At 40.2% G+C, this 18,579-nt stretch overlaps 1 protein-coding gene across 8 annotated transcripts in view; it reads right to left on the reverse strand.

Annotated features, from left to right (window-relative positions):
* The window catches only part of AGAP1 (ArfGAP with GTPase domain, ankyrin repeat and PH domain 1), a 389,866-nt gene that overhangs the window by 94,980 nt on the left and 276,307 nt on the right, over positions 1-18,579 (reverse strand). For 6 of the 8 annotated variants that reach the window (XM_054172080.1, XM_054172073.1, XM_054172065.1 and 3 more), the window contains one exon: positions 17,247-17,408. The exons of the other annotated variants lie outside the window; for them this stretch is intronic. In XM_054172080.1, coding sequence (XP_054028055.1) covers positions 17,247-17,408 — 162 coding nt within the window. The remainder of the gene's footprint in view (positions 1-17,246; positions 17,409-18,579) is intronic. 8 annotated transcript variants of the gene reach the window in all.

Consider the following 18,579-nt stretch of genomic DNA (forward strand, 5'->3'; position numbering starts at 1 on the left):
CATGTAACCACAACATTTAACACAAGTTGAGGAAATGAAGACATACTTCAACTCTCACTTTCCATCTGGGTCCTTTCACATAGCAAATACTGAAGAAACCTTAGTCCAGTATATCTCCCAAGGTGGGTAATACCATGTTAGCATAATTGCAACCAATCTTTAAGGTAGAATTAGTGCTAAATATATTAAAAAAAAAAGAATTATTTTATTCTTAAAAATAGCCTAACACCCTGCACTTTAACATGCTTGCTACCACATAAAGCAAAGCCGCTGCCTGCATCTTGGTTAGACTCCACATTGCAAATAGGTACCAGGGTTTCGCTTGAGGTAAAGTCAGGAAAATATCAAGTCAGAGACTACTGAAAAAGCAACTTTGGATTTTTAGAGTAGTTAAAATCTTGTACAACTGCGTATTTGACAAAGAAACACTAATTTTGGGCTTCCCCTCACCCCCCACCTAATACAGTTTATTTACTAATGACCCGCTAAGCACAGTTGTGCTGCAGGTTATTAATGGGGGATAAATTATATCGTTAATTGCCTGGCAAGGGAGACTAAATCAAACATGGGCTTTATTAAAGATTTTTGCTCTTTCCACTATATCTACTATTTTGAAACCAATCATCAAGCATTTAACCACAAAAAGGAATCATGTGAATGTGTTTAATGTATATCTGTATAGGAGATTTAAAGTGTTTGATCCAGACACGCTTGAAGTGGGTATCCTGCAAAGGTTTGCACCTCTCTGGGTGAAAAGGAAGGCACATCCTGATGACGATCATTTGCCAGTGCCCAGTGTGCTCTTGGAAAAAGGGACACAAATACCTTTGGCTCCTTTGTGCTGAAAGGAGAGAAGACGCCAAAGAGGATGCCAGCAAGAGTGAGGCTTGGCCAAAGATGGTTATTTCTAGTCTTAAATTTTTATCTCCAGCTTGAGATTTAAGAAGGTTACCTACCATGGGTACTTAACAAGAAGAAAAAAGCCCCACAAAACACCTCCTTTGCAGTGATGTAATGAAAATTATGGTGTGAGACAGGCCAGCCACAGAGACAGGCACGCCACAGAGACAGGCACTGCAAGGAAGGGGCCTGACTGTGTCATGCTTATTTTCTTTTGTGATATCCAGGAAAATGTGTATCTATCTTGGTGAAATCCCAGAGAACACACCAGCCAGGAAGGCCATCTCGCATCTAACACAAATTCTAAAAACACTTCACTTTTTCCCCTTAGAAAAATAAATGGCAAGTGGCATCCAGACAGGCCTCGTTCTCAGCTTTCACTTTAAAAAGAATGATCCCATTTTACTCAAGAGAAGAAAAAGGAAAAAAATAAAATAAAATCCAGGACAAAACAGCTCTACCACCCTCTCCATGGCTTTCACAAAGCTTGTTTCAAATATTTGTGATGGCGAGACATGCACTGAAGTGCTTCAGTCCCTGAGGTGGGTGTACAAAGGCTGTGTTCATCACGATGTGAGACTCCAGCGTCAACCGTGACGCCTCAAACCCATAGAATGGTGAAGAAACCACACCCCGACACAAAACAGTTGAATATATTTTTCAGCAGGATCTTAAAAAATGTTAAGGTAGATCCACTCACTGCATCTTAGTCTAATTTGCAGGCTATAAATTTCACCAACAAAACCTGCTCGTGAGCTCTGAAAAATGAGGACACCTATACGCGTGCAGTCCAAATGCTTGTGTCGGAGAGCTGAAGAATTAACCTCCTATGGTAATCCTCGTGATCTGCAGCCCTTTCCAGGTAATAACCTGCTGTCCTTGGGTCAAACGGCTCTGAAGTGAAGAGCCTGAAGCTTTCCCTCCCCCTCAACCAGAGAAGAAACACGCATTGCTCGTAAACAGGTGCCGAGCTGATATCGTTGGTGTATTAATGTCCTGTATTCCTGGTTTCGGAGACCACCCTTCGAAGATGGAAGTTATTTAACATTCGTCCCGTTTAAAATATGAGCAATCAAAAGGCGCTAGGCTTACACGCTGTGCTTTCCCATTTCCCACTACTTCTCTTGCCTGACAAGGTATTCTTCAAATTGAAAAGAGGGCTCCTGAAAGCCCAGCTTCGGAAAACTGTAAATGAGTTCAGGCTTCAGCCCGCTGAATGCAATTTCATACTCCTGACTGAATACAAATAATGCATTTTATTTTGTATCAATTACCACACCTGAGAACAGACAACCACTACCAGGACTATTAACTCTCTCTATATATGTATAAATATATATATATATATATATATATATATATATATATTAAAATGGGGGGGGGAGGGAAAAGCAAGGAAAAAGGCACGCCAAATTAAAAAAGCAAGCGCCTCATTACTCCATATCTAAACCAGCTTTGACAGAAGCACTAGAACTCGTAAGATGCGTTTCACTGGCTTGGGATGGGCTGTTTTGCAGCCATCCCGCACGTTCAATGTCAGCCATTAGTTCTTCCCAATCGGGCATCAATGTTCAACGCATCCCCGAAAAAATATATAATACTAGTAATAATAATAACAATCTGCAGCCTCTCCGAGCTTCAATACTTGAAGTATGAGTCAAAGAAGCAGTTTCACTTTTCACTCGGGAAGCTGACAAGCATGACTAGAGGGGGAATAAAATAACATTCAGTTCGCATAAATATCAAGCGGGCTGCTTGAGACTGATGGGCCAGGAATGTATTCTTAGCCATCATTCTGGCAGACAGGCCCAAGGACACTCATAACTTATTTTACAATCATTTAGTTTCAGCTCAAGTGGAAAACGTGACAACTTATCTCTGCTGACAAGATGCCATATCGAACCTTACAATTAACTCTCCCACGATTATCTGCCCAGCCTATCATTAGCTTTGCAGTTTTTGATGGACTGTACGGACAGCTTTCCTTGATGATGGTCATCATTTGTAGGGTGTATATCTATATTATACAACATTAAGGACGAAACTGTCCCCTTGTCACGTAGCTGGGGTTGTCCTGACCAGCACAACCTCGGTTCTGCAACTGCTGGGCCATGTTTCTAAGTGATGCACAGCAACACGCTGATGAAAAATGTCTTCTCCTTCAAAATGGAGCATCACTGTGCTCCAGCCTACACCTACTGCTCTCCACAATGTACAGAAGTAAGCTAGATCTCCATGCCCTCTCACAGCAGTGAGCTTTCCTCCCTGCCTCCTCTCCCCGGTGCAATTAACTCTTCTCTACTGTGAGAGCTGACAAGAGTGGCATCCTTGTGGTTAACCTATGCACACTCACGATGCGATAAGGAAGATGCTCCAATTTCACATGTGTGTTTGGTGACTTTCAGTACTAGCAAGAAAATGTGCTTCCCATCAAAAGCTGAGTTTCTGTCTTTGCAGGGCCATGAAATAATACCAAACCCTTACCAAGAGAGAGGAGAGCTTCTACACAAACCAGTATGAAAAAGTACAGGTGCCTATTCCAGAAAGAGTAGTAAACCAGTCAATTCAGAGTATATAGGATAAGATTAGATTTGCACAAGTTATTTAAGGCCATTAAAAAATATGCAGTAGTTCATCCCACGCTTGGGAGCAACAAGTGACACTCGGTAACCAAACTCACTAAGTTATCAAGAGATGGGATATTAAAGACTTAATGACTCTGTTGTTAGTGCGATGGTTTTTCTCTATCTCTTTGTGACACACGAGATAAGAGAAAGATTCTGCTTCTTTGATTCCAATCCTCGCTTGCTAGAAATTACAAACAAAAAAAGCCAATGCAGCTTTAATTCCAGAAAGCAAGTCCCATGCCTGCCTCTCCCCTAGATACGTTTACAAGTTCTGGGAGCAGAAACGAGAAGCAGAAGGGAAGATGTTTGTTGTCTAAAATTACAAGCCGTAGTTACGAGATGGAACATGAAATGAAAAAAGAAACCATTCAATCCTTCTCAAAAGGGTCTCAAGGGCTGTTGTACTGTCTTCTATTTGCCATCTGAAACACATTTGATATCCTCTTGCAGTATTATACCATGTTTGTAAAAGGTAACATCCTGCACAAATCCCATTTCTTCTATTTTTGTAATTTTATTATTTGTAAGCCACACGAGGTCCACAAATGGATCTTAAAGACAAAACAGTTATGTCCTCTAAGGATGTAGAGAGTGTGCTCCTGGATTTGAAAAGGCTATGAAATCCAGTTTAAACCCAGTCTGTGCTGCCTCTGTGCCCCTAGCACAGTACAGCTACCAACCTGCATCCTGAACTGTCCAGCATCTGCTCAGAGCATGCCTGAGATTTGGATTGAAGCCATTTCTTCTTCACCTCTTGCAGTGCCCACACAGCAGCACAGGAATCGAGGGGATAAAGAAAAGGAGGGACAATAAGCAGGCATGAGTGGCCCAGGCCAGGATAAAGGAATTGAAGGTGCAAAAAGCATGAGGAAAAGAGGCAACACATAAGGTATGGGAATAGCACAGCACAAAGGCTCAGATACAAAAATCCGAGAGCGGAGCTTCATCTTTGGCCCACAGTTCCTATTCTCTCTCATACACACACAACCCTCTCTCCTGTGTAACCATCTACAGCGGAAACAAGAAGATTCTGACCTCTTCTATCTTCATGCCTTTTGATTTATTTCATATTTTTGTCAAATCACCTATTTACAAAAACTTGAAACAAACTCAACAGGTGACACTATTCTCCACAGACCAAAGTCAGGCTTGATCTGGTTTACATTTTTCTTGCATCTTCTTGTTAAAATTTTCCAACAGGCTTTCAAAGTGAAATTAGACTTTTTTGTCAAGCCCAGCTCCCCAACGCAGCCTTATTCTCAAGTGGCTGGAGATTGATTAATTTGGGTTTTTGATTTGCTGAAGTGACAAGGACTCCGACATTACAAAAGCAGGACTGGTGAATGGGATCAATTAAAGAGCAGAAGCAGCAACACAATTAATAGCACCAGGTTCAAGAGCAAAGAGAAAGCGCTGATGACGAAAACAACAGCAACAGCTCTGACTGCAGCAGGAATCTTTGCCACGACCCAAGGAAGGTTGAATCCAAAGAGGGTGTTTCAGAACTTTTACTATGCCATTAGTGCTGAAATGAAATAAGGCAAAGATGTCGGTAGCTGGTGGACTGAATAATAAAAAAATAGCTGGACACTTTCATCTTCTACACATGTGTTTTAAATAGAGGTGAAAAAAAAGCAATCCTTTTATTTAAACAGGGGAAGCAATAGACTAAAACCATCTGTAGTTGTATTTCAGACCCATTTCCCCGAGCTGAGATTTTTCTGGCTGTGAAATCCAATGCTCTACAGCTTCCCTTTACAGCTATTACCATAAATGTTCTATCAAGTTCTTTATATTCCTTCTCTGCCTCAAACCAAAGTTAAAGCAATACTGCGGTTGCACAATGACTGCAGAAGGCTGGAGTCAGGCATGGATGTATGGGACTGACATTAAAATCCTGTCAAAACTGCAGCTTGGCAGAAGTCTGCAGATGATAATAAACACTCACGAGTGAGGGAGAAAGGGTGGCATGAGATTACAGCCTAAAGAAAAGAAAAAAGTCAAAAAATGTTAAAGTACACAAAGCTCACACCTTTGGTGGGAATTAGGCGCATCTGGTCATCGTTTAGCTGAATTCAGCTCGGACACTCAAGCTATCAAGGGCTTAAATTAACCTGCTGCACTGAATGAAATTAAAAGGAAGCTCTGAGCAGAACTGGGGGATGGAGATGAAAGAGCCTCAGGAGTATGCTCTTTCCACAGCGTCTACCATTTTTCCAGCCTTGCGCCTAGAGCCTGTAAATCACAAAGCTATCCTGTCATGTACAGAAAGCCCCACTGAATGCCCAAGTTACTGCCTCTTTCCCTCTAACAGCGATTTCATGTTAATAGGAAAAACAAAACTTCCTTCTTGGAAGGTAAAAAAACAAACAAAAAAAAAAAGGACCTCCCCGGTTTTGGAGGGTCTGACTTGGTATGTGGTAGCATGCCTCAGGCAAAACAGACCTGAAGGCATGTTTGCCATGACAGGATCATTTTCACGCAGCAGCCTAATAAGGTACTTTGTGACAAGTGAGGGACATCATCCACAGACTTGTGAGAGCAAGTCAGCCTCATGACAGTAGTAAGCCATAGGTATTGGAAGGACTGGCTTAAATAATCTCAGAGCTACTAAGACCCTCATTACAATCTCCCTTATCTAAAGGAAAAGGAAAGTTACCTTTAGCTTATTTCCCACTAACACACAATCTCTGGCCATTTTAAAGGAAGCAAAAGCAAGATATAATGTTTAAAAAACCCCACAAGAGTACATTGCTCACTATGTTTTCCCTCCTAAGGAGCATCATAGTGCAGTAATAGCAAAACACCATCATGTTCCCTAAAAATCAAAGTATTGCTAGCAAGAAAAGAAGAAACCTTGTCCTGTTAACTCCCTTTCAAAACTATCTATGAAGTAAGCTCCCTGCAGCAAGGAAGGAATTTGCTGTCTGACACAGGGAGAGGAAAATCTATTCCAACGTGACCCTCCTGTGCTGCCAATATGGTGACAAGCAAAGTGAAGACTAACTGCATTTCAGAGGACCTGCAAGCCTCAGAACATGAACCAGAAACAAGATGCTAATCTCTCTTTTGTACATCTCACCTAAAGCAGATTTAGGTCAGGGGCAGAGATATTATAAACTACTCCCTGAGTTAACATAGTTTGCTAATTTATCTTATCCTCCATTAGACAGATGCATCTTTGGATTTGCCTTCTTTGTACCACATGCCCTGTGGAAAGATCAAGCATGACAAGTTACTTGAATACGTAAGGACAACAAACTAGAAAGAGATGCAAGTCTCAAACGTTGTAGGATATCACCACATCCCAAGGCAAACTAACTTTGTGGCTCCTGCTGCATAGAGCTACAGTCTAGATGTATAAGGGATGCCTCTAATTCTTCTGGCATAATGTTTTCACTGGGCAGCATCAGATCTGTTGAGAAAATGTGATTCTTACATGGTGTCACCCTGAATTGCTACAAACTGGGTGTATAATGCTATGGGCACTGCTTTTCCTGACCATCATCTTCATGCAAAATGAAGAGGTGAGGAATATTACAGAAGGTAGCTAGATATGGGGATTTATTTCAGGTAACCTGTTCTTAGCTACCTCATGAGGGAGAAAGAAGATAGACGGTTTGTTTGAAGACAAAACCGTGTGGCTGTGAAATGGTTTCAGGGCAGTACCCTCCTGGTTCAGTTCCAGGTCACGTGTTGGTTAGTCTGTCTGCCACTTTTGAAGCCAGACAGATAATCAGACAGTTCAAGAGTAGTTACCAACTGCAGCATGCTGGATCCATTAAACTTATCAAGACAGCCCAAGTTACAGTGATTTGCAGAAAAATAGATGCTTGGAGTATGACTAAAAGAATAGAATCATCATGGAATTATTAGGGTTGGAAGGGACCTCAAGGATCATCTAGTTCCAACCCCCCTGCCATGGGCAGGGACTCCTCACACTACATCGGGTTGCCCAGAACCACATCCAGCTTGGCCTCAAAAACCTCCAGGGATGGGGCTTCCACCACCTCCCTGGGCAACCAGTTCCAGTGTCTCCCCACCCTTATGGTAAAAAACTTCTTCCTAACATCCAGTCTGAATCTACCCCTTTCTATTTTTTTCCCCCATACCCCCTAGTCCTATCACTACCTGATACCCTAAAAGGTCCCTCACCATCTTTCTTGCAGGCCCCCTGCAGATACTGGAAGACCACAATAAGGTCTCCCCGGAGCCCTCTTTTCTCCAGACTGAATAGCCCCAACTCTTTCAGTCTGTGCTTATCCTGTCCTCTGATCATCCTTGTGGCCCTACTCTGGATATACACACATCTTGGATTGGCAAGCTATGTCATGATCAAGTACATACACAACATTGTGTGACAAATGTATTTTATGTCCTTGGTCAAAATAATGTGCATAATAAATTCACCTCAATTACACAGAACAGGTCAGAGCTCCACCCTGGTGTAATGATCAGCATTGTCTTTTAATTGCAAAACAACTCTTTCAGCAATGCTTTGCTTTGAAATAGAGTCTTGAGCTCTCAAGGCACTTGGAAAATAACGAATGCACACCTTGCCAAACTATTCCCTACTAAGATATTTACTGTGTATTTCAAGATAGACAAAATAAGACAGAAACAAAGTACTGACTCTACAAAGAAACACTCAGAGCTGTAAAGATGCTTCTTGTCTCTTTTACTTTCACCTTCACTCTGCATAACCTGTTGATAACTTCAGGCATCAAAGCCACTCACTGGTAACTGTGAAGAGGTTACGAAGGTCTCCACTATCAGTCCACCAAGCTTCAGGGACAAGTCTTAACATCAGTGTTTGGGAAAAAATTAAGAGACTTTCATTATTAACATTTTCCAATCAAAGCAGAATAACTGCTGTATCGCAAATAAGCAGTTAATTGCATCTTGCTAGGTAGGAACAAGCCAAGGCCTTTCTGGTAACATATGCCATGAGCACCAGCATCAGAAAGGAAAAGTAGTGATGGAGTAACACCAAAGATAATGTTAATCAAAGGCAAACTCCACCATTTTCCTATGGCAGAGACCTGTAGCAGAAAAGTAAAGCTCAACATAAAGATATGCCTTTGCTGCCTTTCATAGGTGTCAGATGACATAGCTGGCATCGACAAACTTTTTTTTTAAATTTTATATTTAATCAAGCACTCTTTCTAGCTCTTAACAGCTCTTCTGAGGGTTTAGATCACCCATGTCAGGGCTCTCCTTTTGCTCTCACAAAATCCATGAATCAGAAAAGCCACTTGCCTAGAGACCTCTAATCTGGATACTCCTCATTGACCTAGACTGTGGGTGGCACACACCATTGCTGAATTAAGGGATGAGATCAACTGAAACAAATGAAGGGCCCAGAGACTTGAAAGGAGATGCTCTTCCACCTGCAGGAAGGCCAGGTCTCTGTGCTTCAGCTATCCCCCAACAATCAGCAGGTTGTGAAGGAGTTGCGTATCGAATTTAACACAGAGGCTTCTTTCACTCCTTGAACTGTATTCACCGTAAAAAGCTTTGAAGTGTTGGATTCCATAGGTAACATATACACAACATCCCTGTACCCCATGCTCTGTGATCTGGGCTGGAAAGAAATCGAGCCTGCAAACAGACATGCTTGGTGAGACAACTGGTCTCATGTTAATTGAAACAGAAACTTCATTAAGCTGGAGAAGAAACAAAAGCGTTGTGTGTGTTTCTTGCAGTCACTTTTTCCAGCACCTGACAAAACAAAGCAGCATGCTTCTGGACATACACTAAACAAGAAATCTAATTATCAGAAGCATCTATTTGAACTTCCAAAGTATGGACAGAAAAAAAAGAAATTCTGAAATCGGTGATTACTCCAATGTTCACTATACATTAACTTTTTACTTTCTCAACTTTGTGTTTAAAATGTTACTAAACTTTATCTAAACTTAGAATTTATATTATTCTTATAAAAATTTAGATTAATAAAATGCAGATAAAAAGATCACAAAAAAGAAAAGTGTAGCGATCTGGGAAGTTAACTGATTTTCTTCCCTAAGTCTTACTTAAAATGTCCTTCAGTATAGAAGGCATTTGGCTTAGGAAATTTTTAGGCCACATTATTCGGATCAGAAGAGTTTACAGTAAACTTGGTTCTTATAATAAGAGCCTAATAAGGCTTTTCTTTGTTTACTTGCAAATGTGCCTCTCAATTTATATTATTCTCTGTAAACATGATTTTATTTTTCAAAGTTCAGAAACTCCTGCAGGAAATTGTGTGAATCCAGCCTGTGTACTCATTTCCTTGCAATTAGGATTTATCAAGATACATCTCTCCTGAACGCAGGCACCCTCACATCAAACACAGCTCTTCAGCTTTTAATAGCTGGTTCCAGAAGATCCATTCTTCTGCTGCTACTGAATGCAGTCCATGTCCTCCTATCTCAGCCACTATTCAAGCAGTCTTAGACCACAGGTCACACTTATTTCTGAGATACTGGGAAAAACAACCACAGCTGATTCTCAATCTCAAACTATCTGCTGACTGACCTGTCAAGAAGCATTACAGCAAAATTCATACCAAACTGCAAACATTTAAGATTAACATAAAACATGAAAAAAACATAAAAAAACCCAATCCAACCTTTGAAAGATTAATCTATACTTTTATACAAATGAGATTACAGGATGGCCTCCCTGACGAAGAATTCACTTTGAACAGGACCACAATCACCTTCAGTATTAGCCCTTCCATTTTGACACATACTAACATAGAAACAGAGAACAGAATATATTTTACAGACTTCTAAGCCCTGGATCTGTCAAATGTCAAACATCTGAGCTACAGAGAACCAGCTTGCAGCTGAAGTCAGACAAGAAGACAGACAGCTGTGGTAATAGATACATATATATTTTAAAACACAACCTGAAGGTAAAAGTGCCCTGTTTCCAGTGATATCAGTGCCAGGTATCCACTTTCCCTACTTGGGAAGTACCTGACTTTTGGCAGTGGTTAAATACCATGAGTGGTGTACTGCAACATAATAATCCTGTACCTGAAAGGCTGGGAACAGAGAGCATCTCCCAGACACCAGCCTGAAGACCTAATAAAGGGAACATTCACTATTTCTACTATCCTGTCAGGCTAAAGTTTATGCTCCATAATAAAAATAAAGTGCTTTGGTTAGAGTTGCTTGTTGGCTGTTTGTTTTTTTTTTTTTCTTCTCTTGAGTGAATAGAAATGGGAAAGGTGTGACAACCAAACTGAGCTATAGGCAGAAAAAGCACTGATATATTGAACATGGAGAGACAATCAGGTAAGATTAATCAACATCTGTAGCTACAATAAACATCTTTTTTTTTTTTCCTTATTATAAGGAACATGCCACATGCTTTCCTATTTCAGTTTAAATTTTAGGTGAAACTAAAAGCAAAATATGCATTTAAGCATCCATAAGCAAATGCTTGGAAAAACAAAGCTTTATAGTTCCACTCAAAAACCTAATTTAGTCACATAAACAATTTACGGACAGACATTTGGCACCACAGGCTGTGAACACAATTAAGATGAGCATGAGGTTGCCAATGTCAAATTATCAGAAGATGAAAATTCACATTCCTTGCCACTTTGGAACGAAGTGCAGGATTTAACTTCTGAATGCAATAATTCTCTTTACTGTAATCAGGGGGAGGGTAGCAAGAGGAGGATCTTAAACAAGAAAAGCAGATGGGTTTCTGGAGAACCACAGAACTGTAAAAATCCACATAGTATAGCTCAGGATTTAAACAGAACCACTAGGTAAGCATAGAAGGACTTTGTTGAAACTCAGCAAAATTATGCAGAAATGCCCACATACCCAAAGCCCTCCTTAAACCAACATCACAGAAGCTCAGTTTAAGCCTCAAAGGTTCAGACTGCTGCCATCTCCACCCTCCACCATGGACACAGAAAGTGAAGAACCACTTTCATATGCCTTTCATTCTTCTAGCTTGCAATGAAGCAACGTGTTCTCTGCCAGATGTAAAGTTCAGTAGGACCAAATGGCAATGGCTCATCTGCAGTTTGGCACTGACTAAGCTGCAAACCATAGCTTGGATGACCTGGTGAAAGGCATACTGAGAGCAGTAAGCCAAGCCAGCGGTGTTTGAACCCATGCTGCACAGAGGTAGCACACTGCAAAGGTTTCATCCCTTGATTACTTTTCCAATGAGGTACATTGGGCAGAATTTCAGTGTTCTTCATCTGCGTGATAGGACAGGTTTTCTCCATCATTCTGGCAACAAACACATATCCAGAGAAGACAAGGTAAGTGCTTGTATTTTCTGAACCTGGGAGGTATCTCCCCAAGAAAGGTAGTGCTAAAGTTTCCCATTCAATTGAGATTCTACTGATCTACAACACAGAATGTTAAGTAAGCATTGGGTCCTACTGAAATATTAGCAACAAGACAAGAGGAAATGGCCTCAAGTTGCGCCAGAGGAGGTTTAAGTTTGCCATTAAGAAACATTTCAACACCAAAAGGATTATCCCCTGGAGGGATTTAAAAGATGTGTAGACATGGGGTTGAGGGACATGGTTTGATGGTGGACCTGCCAGTGCTGGGGTAATGGGTGGACTTGATCTGAAAAATCTTTTCCAGCCTAAACACTTCTATGATTCTACTGCCACTAGATGCTAACACATTCCTCAAAAACACATAGCATTTAGTTTAATGCTATGAAACCCTTTTCAGAGACCTTATCCTTATGCTAACACAATTTAGGAGAAGAAAGCTCAGTGAAAAGATGAATGGGACACCTGCCCACATCTCAGAAACATCACATTTGCTCTCTCCACCTGCCATAAAGTAGTACTTTATAACCATGATTTCCTTAAGGTATGTTAGGCTGTTTAGAAAGCAAAGCCAATAATAAGTTGTTATCAGAACCTAGCTGACTGGACTGATAAAGTTTCCCTCTGGAAGTATTTGCAGAAGCAATTTGTTCATTGATCACAAAAGGGTTTGAAAACGATGTGAATATTCCCTTTTCCTTCCTGTTCTTAAAGACAAATTAAAATATTTACACATATACTGTCTTCTATATGGCAAATCTTGTAGTATTAAACATTAGGAATTGCAGGAAACCCCATGGTAGCTCCAAAGAAGCTAGAAAGAAGGAAAAAAATACTTTACATTTGCTTTTCAATAATGATTCCCTCTTTAAAACCAAGGAAAAAGCTCTTCCAAACTACACCTTCTGTACACACTTAACCCGAATAAGTGAAATTGTGTACTTGCTTTGAAATGATACCATTTATCCTAAAACTTGCCTATTCAATTCCAGCATCTCTAAACTGTTTTCCAGCTCACTGTTGAAAAAGTGTTATGACCACCAGAAGTAAGTTGAGTGATTTTCTTTTTCACCATAGAGCAGATGACTCCATTTAATCATCACAAGTGCTTATGATCAGAAAAGGAAGGCAAGTTGTAAGGTCTGCATTAATGTAAGCACTCCAATGACCTCTCATACCCCATGGCACAGTGAGAACTCAATTTTACATTAATAAACCCTAACACCAAACTGTTAGAAACTCAAAAGACACCAGGTATTACAACTTACATAAATTACAGCTGAGATCAAATGGCCCGTACAAGCAATTGTACAGTGATAAAGCCTAAGTGGATGATATTTAAACAGATATTTGATTTACTGCAGAATTTTATATCATGCTAGAATTCAAATGACGATTTACAAGTTCAGAGGAAAGAAATCCCTGTCCTATGCAAACTACTGTTTGCAGCACTGTTTCAGAAGAGCTTCAAATTGTAACTTCAAGGAAGAAATTCTACCCTCTGAGAGTCTCAGCACACAGTCACAGAAGCCAACTGATATAACCTGACATTTAAATAGACAATGAACAAGCTCCGTCTGCATCGCCAGAAAGGAAATGACATCCTCAGGTCTCTGTTAAATCTCACGAACATAATTTTTTTGCAATACAGCTAGCTGTGGTTTTCCTCCATCCAAAAAAAAGCTCTGAGACTAAGTGTGAAGATCTGTCTCTGAAGTTCTTTAGCAATTTAACTAATTGTACAGACTGTAGAAGAGGCAGCACCCTCTCTTATTAGTGGCAGCAAGATCACCAGTGAATATAACTCTGTTTTCCTTCAGAAAAAAATAGCAATTTGTACTCAGGCTTGAGAAGCCTCACAACAGTGCTCCTGGGCAGCTTTTCCTTGATTTCTCAACACAATCCTGCCTTTCCTAGCTAAGAATATTTGCAGAAGGAAAAGAATGTAAGACATAAGAGCCACAGTTGCAGAGGACAAACCATGCAGATGCCCATTCTTGAACCAAACCTCACACTTGAACAGGTTATGAATGACTTCCCTGAGACCAGACAACCCTCTTATTCCCCAGCAGTGAGCAACTACAGATAATTCTTGGTGGAAAAAAAATGATTCATCATGGAAAAGATTTATCAGAGAAAAAAAAATTGCAGGCTTCCAATGTGATCCAGGAAAACCTCTCAGCCAATAGCTGCAGCAGCAGTAATTGTTCTGAATCTATCAATAAAGCTAAGCTGCTCCTTCATTGACTGCAAACACCAATTTCTTTCATGGAGGATTATAAGCTGATGTTCATGGTCTCTCTATCGCCATTAGAGTGATAAACAGTTTAAACTACATCAGGATCTGACATGTAGATCAATTCTGGGTCCATAAAGAATCTACACAAGAGGTTCCTGGACAGGGATTTACTGCCTCCAGTTTTTATTCTCTCTTGCTGCTAAAATTACTTCTGTCAAGTACTTACGAGAGTAAGAAAAAAAAATGTAAAAAGAATTAATTTTTCATGTGCTGCTGGAGCAGTCTTTTTAAATTTCTGAGTTTTTAAGGCAAATATGTTACTGCATTTAAGATTATGCTGAACAGCAGGTGGTATTTAGCTAAATCGTGAGCCAGTCGCACGATCCGCTCACTATCAAGCGGACAGCAATTTGAAACACTGAACTAAGCTGTCTAGATTTTCTCTGAGGGCAGTCAGAGGCTTCATGTTACCAGTGCCAAATTATATTAGACATTTAATTTTAAACCTCAGGTACTTAAATGTAAAACCTTACAACAGTAATAGTCATAAAGCAGTGGGGCATTCCATTTCAGAGAATGGATTTTTCTATTTTTCCCCTTTAATTTAACCAGCACCTCCTGTTTTGTGGCTCTGCCCACTACAAAGTAATTTATCTAATTAGGAGATGTTCACAGCTGCTTGAAAGACAGAAGCCCCAGGAAACCAAAGGTCTGGTTTGAAAGACTTTGAAAAGTTCTTCGGAGCCACACAAAGTATTAATTTAATGTGGGTAAAAAAGGTGCAAAGAAAAATTGAATCCCAATATGTTATTTTGTCTACAATAAAACCATGTGACAATAAGCAGGCATATTCTCCAGTACATTGGCATTTGAATTCCAAAAGATGCTTAGCTTCTCACCATACCTGCTGCTTTCACAGTATTATCTTTTTATGACTAAAATTCAAAAATCTTTTAATGGAGAAAAAAAACCCTGCGTCAACTTGCCAATATAAAGGACACATCTATGAGCTTACCAAAAGATGATACACCGACAGCAATGAATTATTCCTGAGGTTTTGTAGCAGTTTCAGCACAGTATTTCTGTTTCTGTTGAATCCTAGCTGCCTAAAACTCAACATTAGTTCATTTTTCCCCCTACATATTTATAAAAACCACAACATTTTGCCTCTTTTAGAATTAGAACCTTTGCAAGAAATTATTCAAGTCAGGCTTATGCAGAGGTACCCACCAGGCAGCTGTCTTTTTGGAATAAATATCTCATAGATAATTCTAGCTGTCATCTCTTTTGATCCAGAAGTAATCTCATATGAACATCAAGTCAGAAAAAGGTACTGCACATACTTAGGAGTACAGTTCCCTTCACCAGGAATTTAAAACTAGCTGAAATGCAGCATGGAGAACGGAAGACAAGTCCAGCAAGTATCTCAAAACCAGAAAGAGCATCACAAAGTTAAGCGGAAGAAAAAAGGTAGGAATTTAGGTTATACTTCTACTTTTCAACGTATTAATTAAACCCCACTTTCAGGAACTGACTGAATTCTGCATTTTGAAGATTTTCCTCTACTGTAGCCTCAGCTATCGCATCTGGCACTGGGGGTCTAGTCTCCTATCTGTAGCTGTATGGACCAGAGACTATATTTTGTCTTTCACTTGCCTTCCTCCTAGCACAAACATTCAATATTCTCCAAATTTTCTTTGAAAACATACAGTATAAAAAGGAGGACACCAAAAAGCCAAAACTTTGGCATCATCTTTTAAAATGGATCTAGAATTGGGGTGGATTAAAAGCAGCTTGGGAAAAAGTGAAAGAACTATATGGCCTTAACTGTGAAACCAGTTCAGTCTAGAGGTAACCGGTGTAGGGCAATGCTGATTGTTCTAAAAGATTACCCACTTCCCAAAGAAGCAGGTGAGTGGGGTAGACACAGAATAGAACTGGAGCATTTTACAGTGTTGTTTAGCTATCACCAAGGCTGAAATAAAGGTGCTTGATTTAGAAAATTTTTAGTCAAAACACCACAATCCTGAATATGTTGCCCACATATTTAGAGCTCCAGAAATGTATGTGCTTCAGCAACCATGAACTTGAGAGCTAATGCCACTGAGGACCAAGGTGAACAGACTTTAAACCTTCTGTTCACATGTGGTAGCACTGAAAAGCTGTCCAAACCTGCTTGAAATACCCAGAAACAGTATCAGGGCTACAGTCAAGATTCCAATCTTACACAGATATATAGATGCATACATGTATATATTTCCATGGGACATGTGAGATAGTTTTCATAAACCTATCATTCAATTATAGGGATGGCCACCAGTAACAGCTCTTTCTCTCCCTTTTAATATCCTATTTACAATTCCCCCCCCGTTATCCATATTCTCAATTTCTTCTCAGCTCTTCCTTCTCACACAGTCATGTCTTTTCACTCCTATTTTAAGAGCCTTCCATGGTTTCTCTAGCCACCTATTAAGTCCCATGCTCCTGGACACATGTCCTTCACTGGTATGAACTATCTCTGCATCACATCACAACAGGAACACTCGAGTCTCAGCCCAGCCACCCTGGCTGCCCCAAGGATGGTCTCATTTTCAGCTACAGGTGAACAGCATTTTATCGCTGTCCTTCCTTGGCAGTCCGATGAGGCCTGATGCACCATTTTGATATCAAACATCATGCATATCCTTTAAAAACAACAACCCCTGTTGTCCTCTTACAATCTAATCATTGCAAAACACCACCTGCCTCTTTTAATACCCTTAAACACTCCACAAAGAAAGCACTAAAACTATGCCAGTAGTATGCATACCTTAAAGCAAGAAAACAGCCAAAGACATGCCCATGAAAAGATGTAGAGGATAATTTACTGCCAATAGCTTCCACACAGAGTAAGGAAACAAGAATATCAAGTGAACAAGCTACACTGCGTACCTGAAATTAAAATTAATCAATAAAATAACTACATTATCTCTTCCTGCTGAAAAAAGTATTGTATTGATCTGTTCTCTTTTATCTAATTTCTCTTTTTTCTCTTAGATGTTAGAAGTTTGACTTCCAACAGGGTATCTGTGTGAACACCATCAGATAGTACTTTTTTCCTTCTTCATAAAGAAAGCAAGTCACCAAATTCCCCCTTCTCCCCACAGCAGATAACCACCCCCAGCTCCAGGTTTCTTACCACTGCTAATGCCAGAGTTTGCAATGACTGTTGCCTCACTCCACTGATCTGCACTGGAGACCGAGTAAGAGCGCTGATGCATACCATCCGGACGACTGTTGAAGGAGACTAGACTGATCCCACTTGCCATCTGAGACACAGATGTGCTAGTAGTCACGTTCCCTAGACATAAATGGAAAATAAATTGTGTCAATAGAGAAGGCAAAATTGGTTTGCATGAAGATGGATGGGTGCACCCAAACAGAGCAGAAAAAGAAATTACTTAACCAACACAAAAACCAACGTGACCCTGCCTGAAACTTTGAAGACAACGGTCCTGTGACCAGCTTGGGGCACAACAAACCAGCTAAGAACTTCTGATGAAAGAGCCTAAAATGTCAAGATTTGGCCTCATTCTGTTAATTCATCTTCTGGAAAATACAATCTTCCACAACCTGCCACAAATCTTAGTCTGCATAGTTTCTCCACTTGTTACAGGTGGAGCATAAAAGGCAGACTGCACACAAAAAATAAAGTTTATTCCTGAAAACCACTGTTTAGGCAAGCACCTAGGATGAGAGAACTACTCATGGAGCTCAAAACATTCCACCTCTAAATAATATTTCACCTAAGCATGTCTCCCAAGTAAAGCTACAGCAATGGGGAGCAAATAACTTACTAGCACTGCAATACCAGCAAAATCAACCTACTGTTTTAAGATGAAAATCTGAATATCATACACAAAGCTCACAATAGAGGCTTTTTCCACTGACTGCAAACAGCATTCCTGTGTCCCATCCTGCAGCAATACACCCATCACACCTCTAACTGAAGGCCTACTACACAAAAGGTTAGATTCAAAGAACAGCCTTACCCAATAAGCACTAGAAATAATTTTAGTATTTTCACGATCAGTGAGGTCTAGGACAATAAAGTGCTGGGAGATGTGTGCGAGGGGGAGCAGCAGACACAGGTTTCTCACCATAAACCAGGAAAACTGTGATCTGGTTGAATAAATTTTAGAGTCTAAACAATTAAAGCCTTTTCAGAAACTCAGGTTTCTGATGCTCTTACTCGCAACCTGACAGAGGCCATAGTCTGCTCTACAGTTTGGGTTTCTGAGAACATTTTTACTCCATTCCTAGCACAGTATTTGCATGTTCTAAAGATACAAAGATTTTACAATGCTAGCTTCATTCCTTGTGGCAGATTCTCAGGTATCCCACAGGTCTTCTACGGATTTAAGAATACTCTTAAAAATACATGTGAAGGGAAAGAAATAGACATAATTTCATAAAATACCCTAACACTTTGCATTTCCAGTGAACCTTCTACTGATGAGTTCAGAAAAATT

Source organism: Dryobates pubescens, chromosome 2, assembly GCF_014839835.1.
Source record: "Dryobates pubescens isolate bDryPub1 chromosome 2, bDryPub1.pri, whole genome shotgun sequence".
Lineage (NCBI taxonomy): Eukaryota > Metazoa > Chordata > Aves > Piciformes > Picidae > Dryobates > Dryobates pubescens.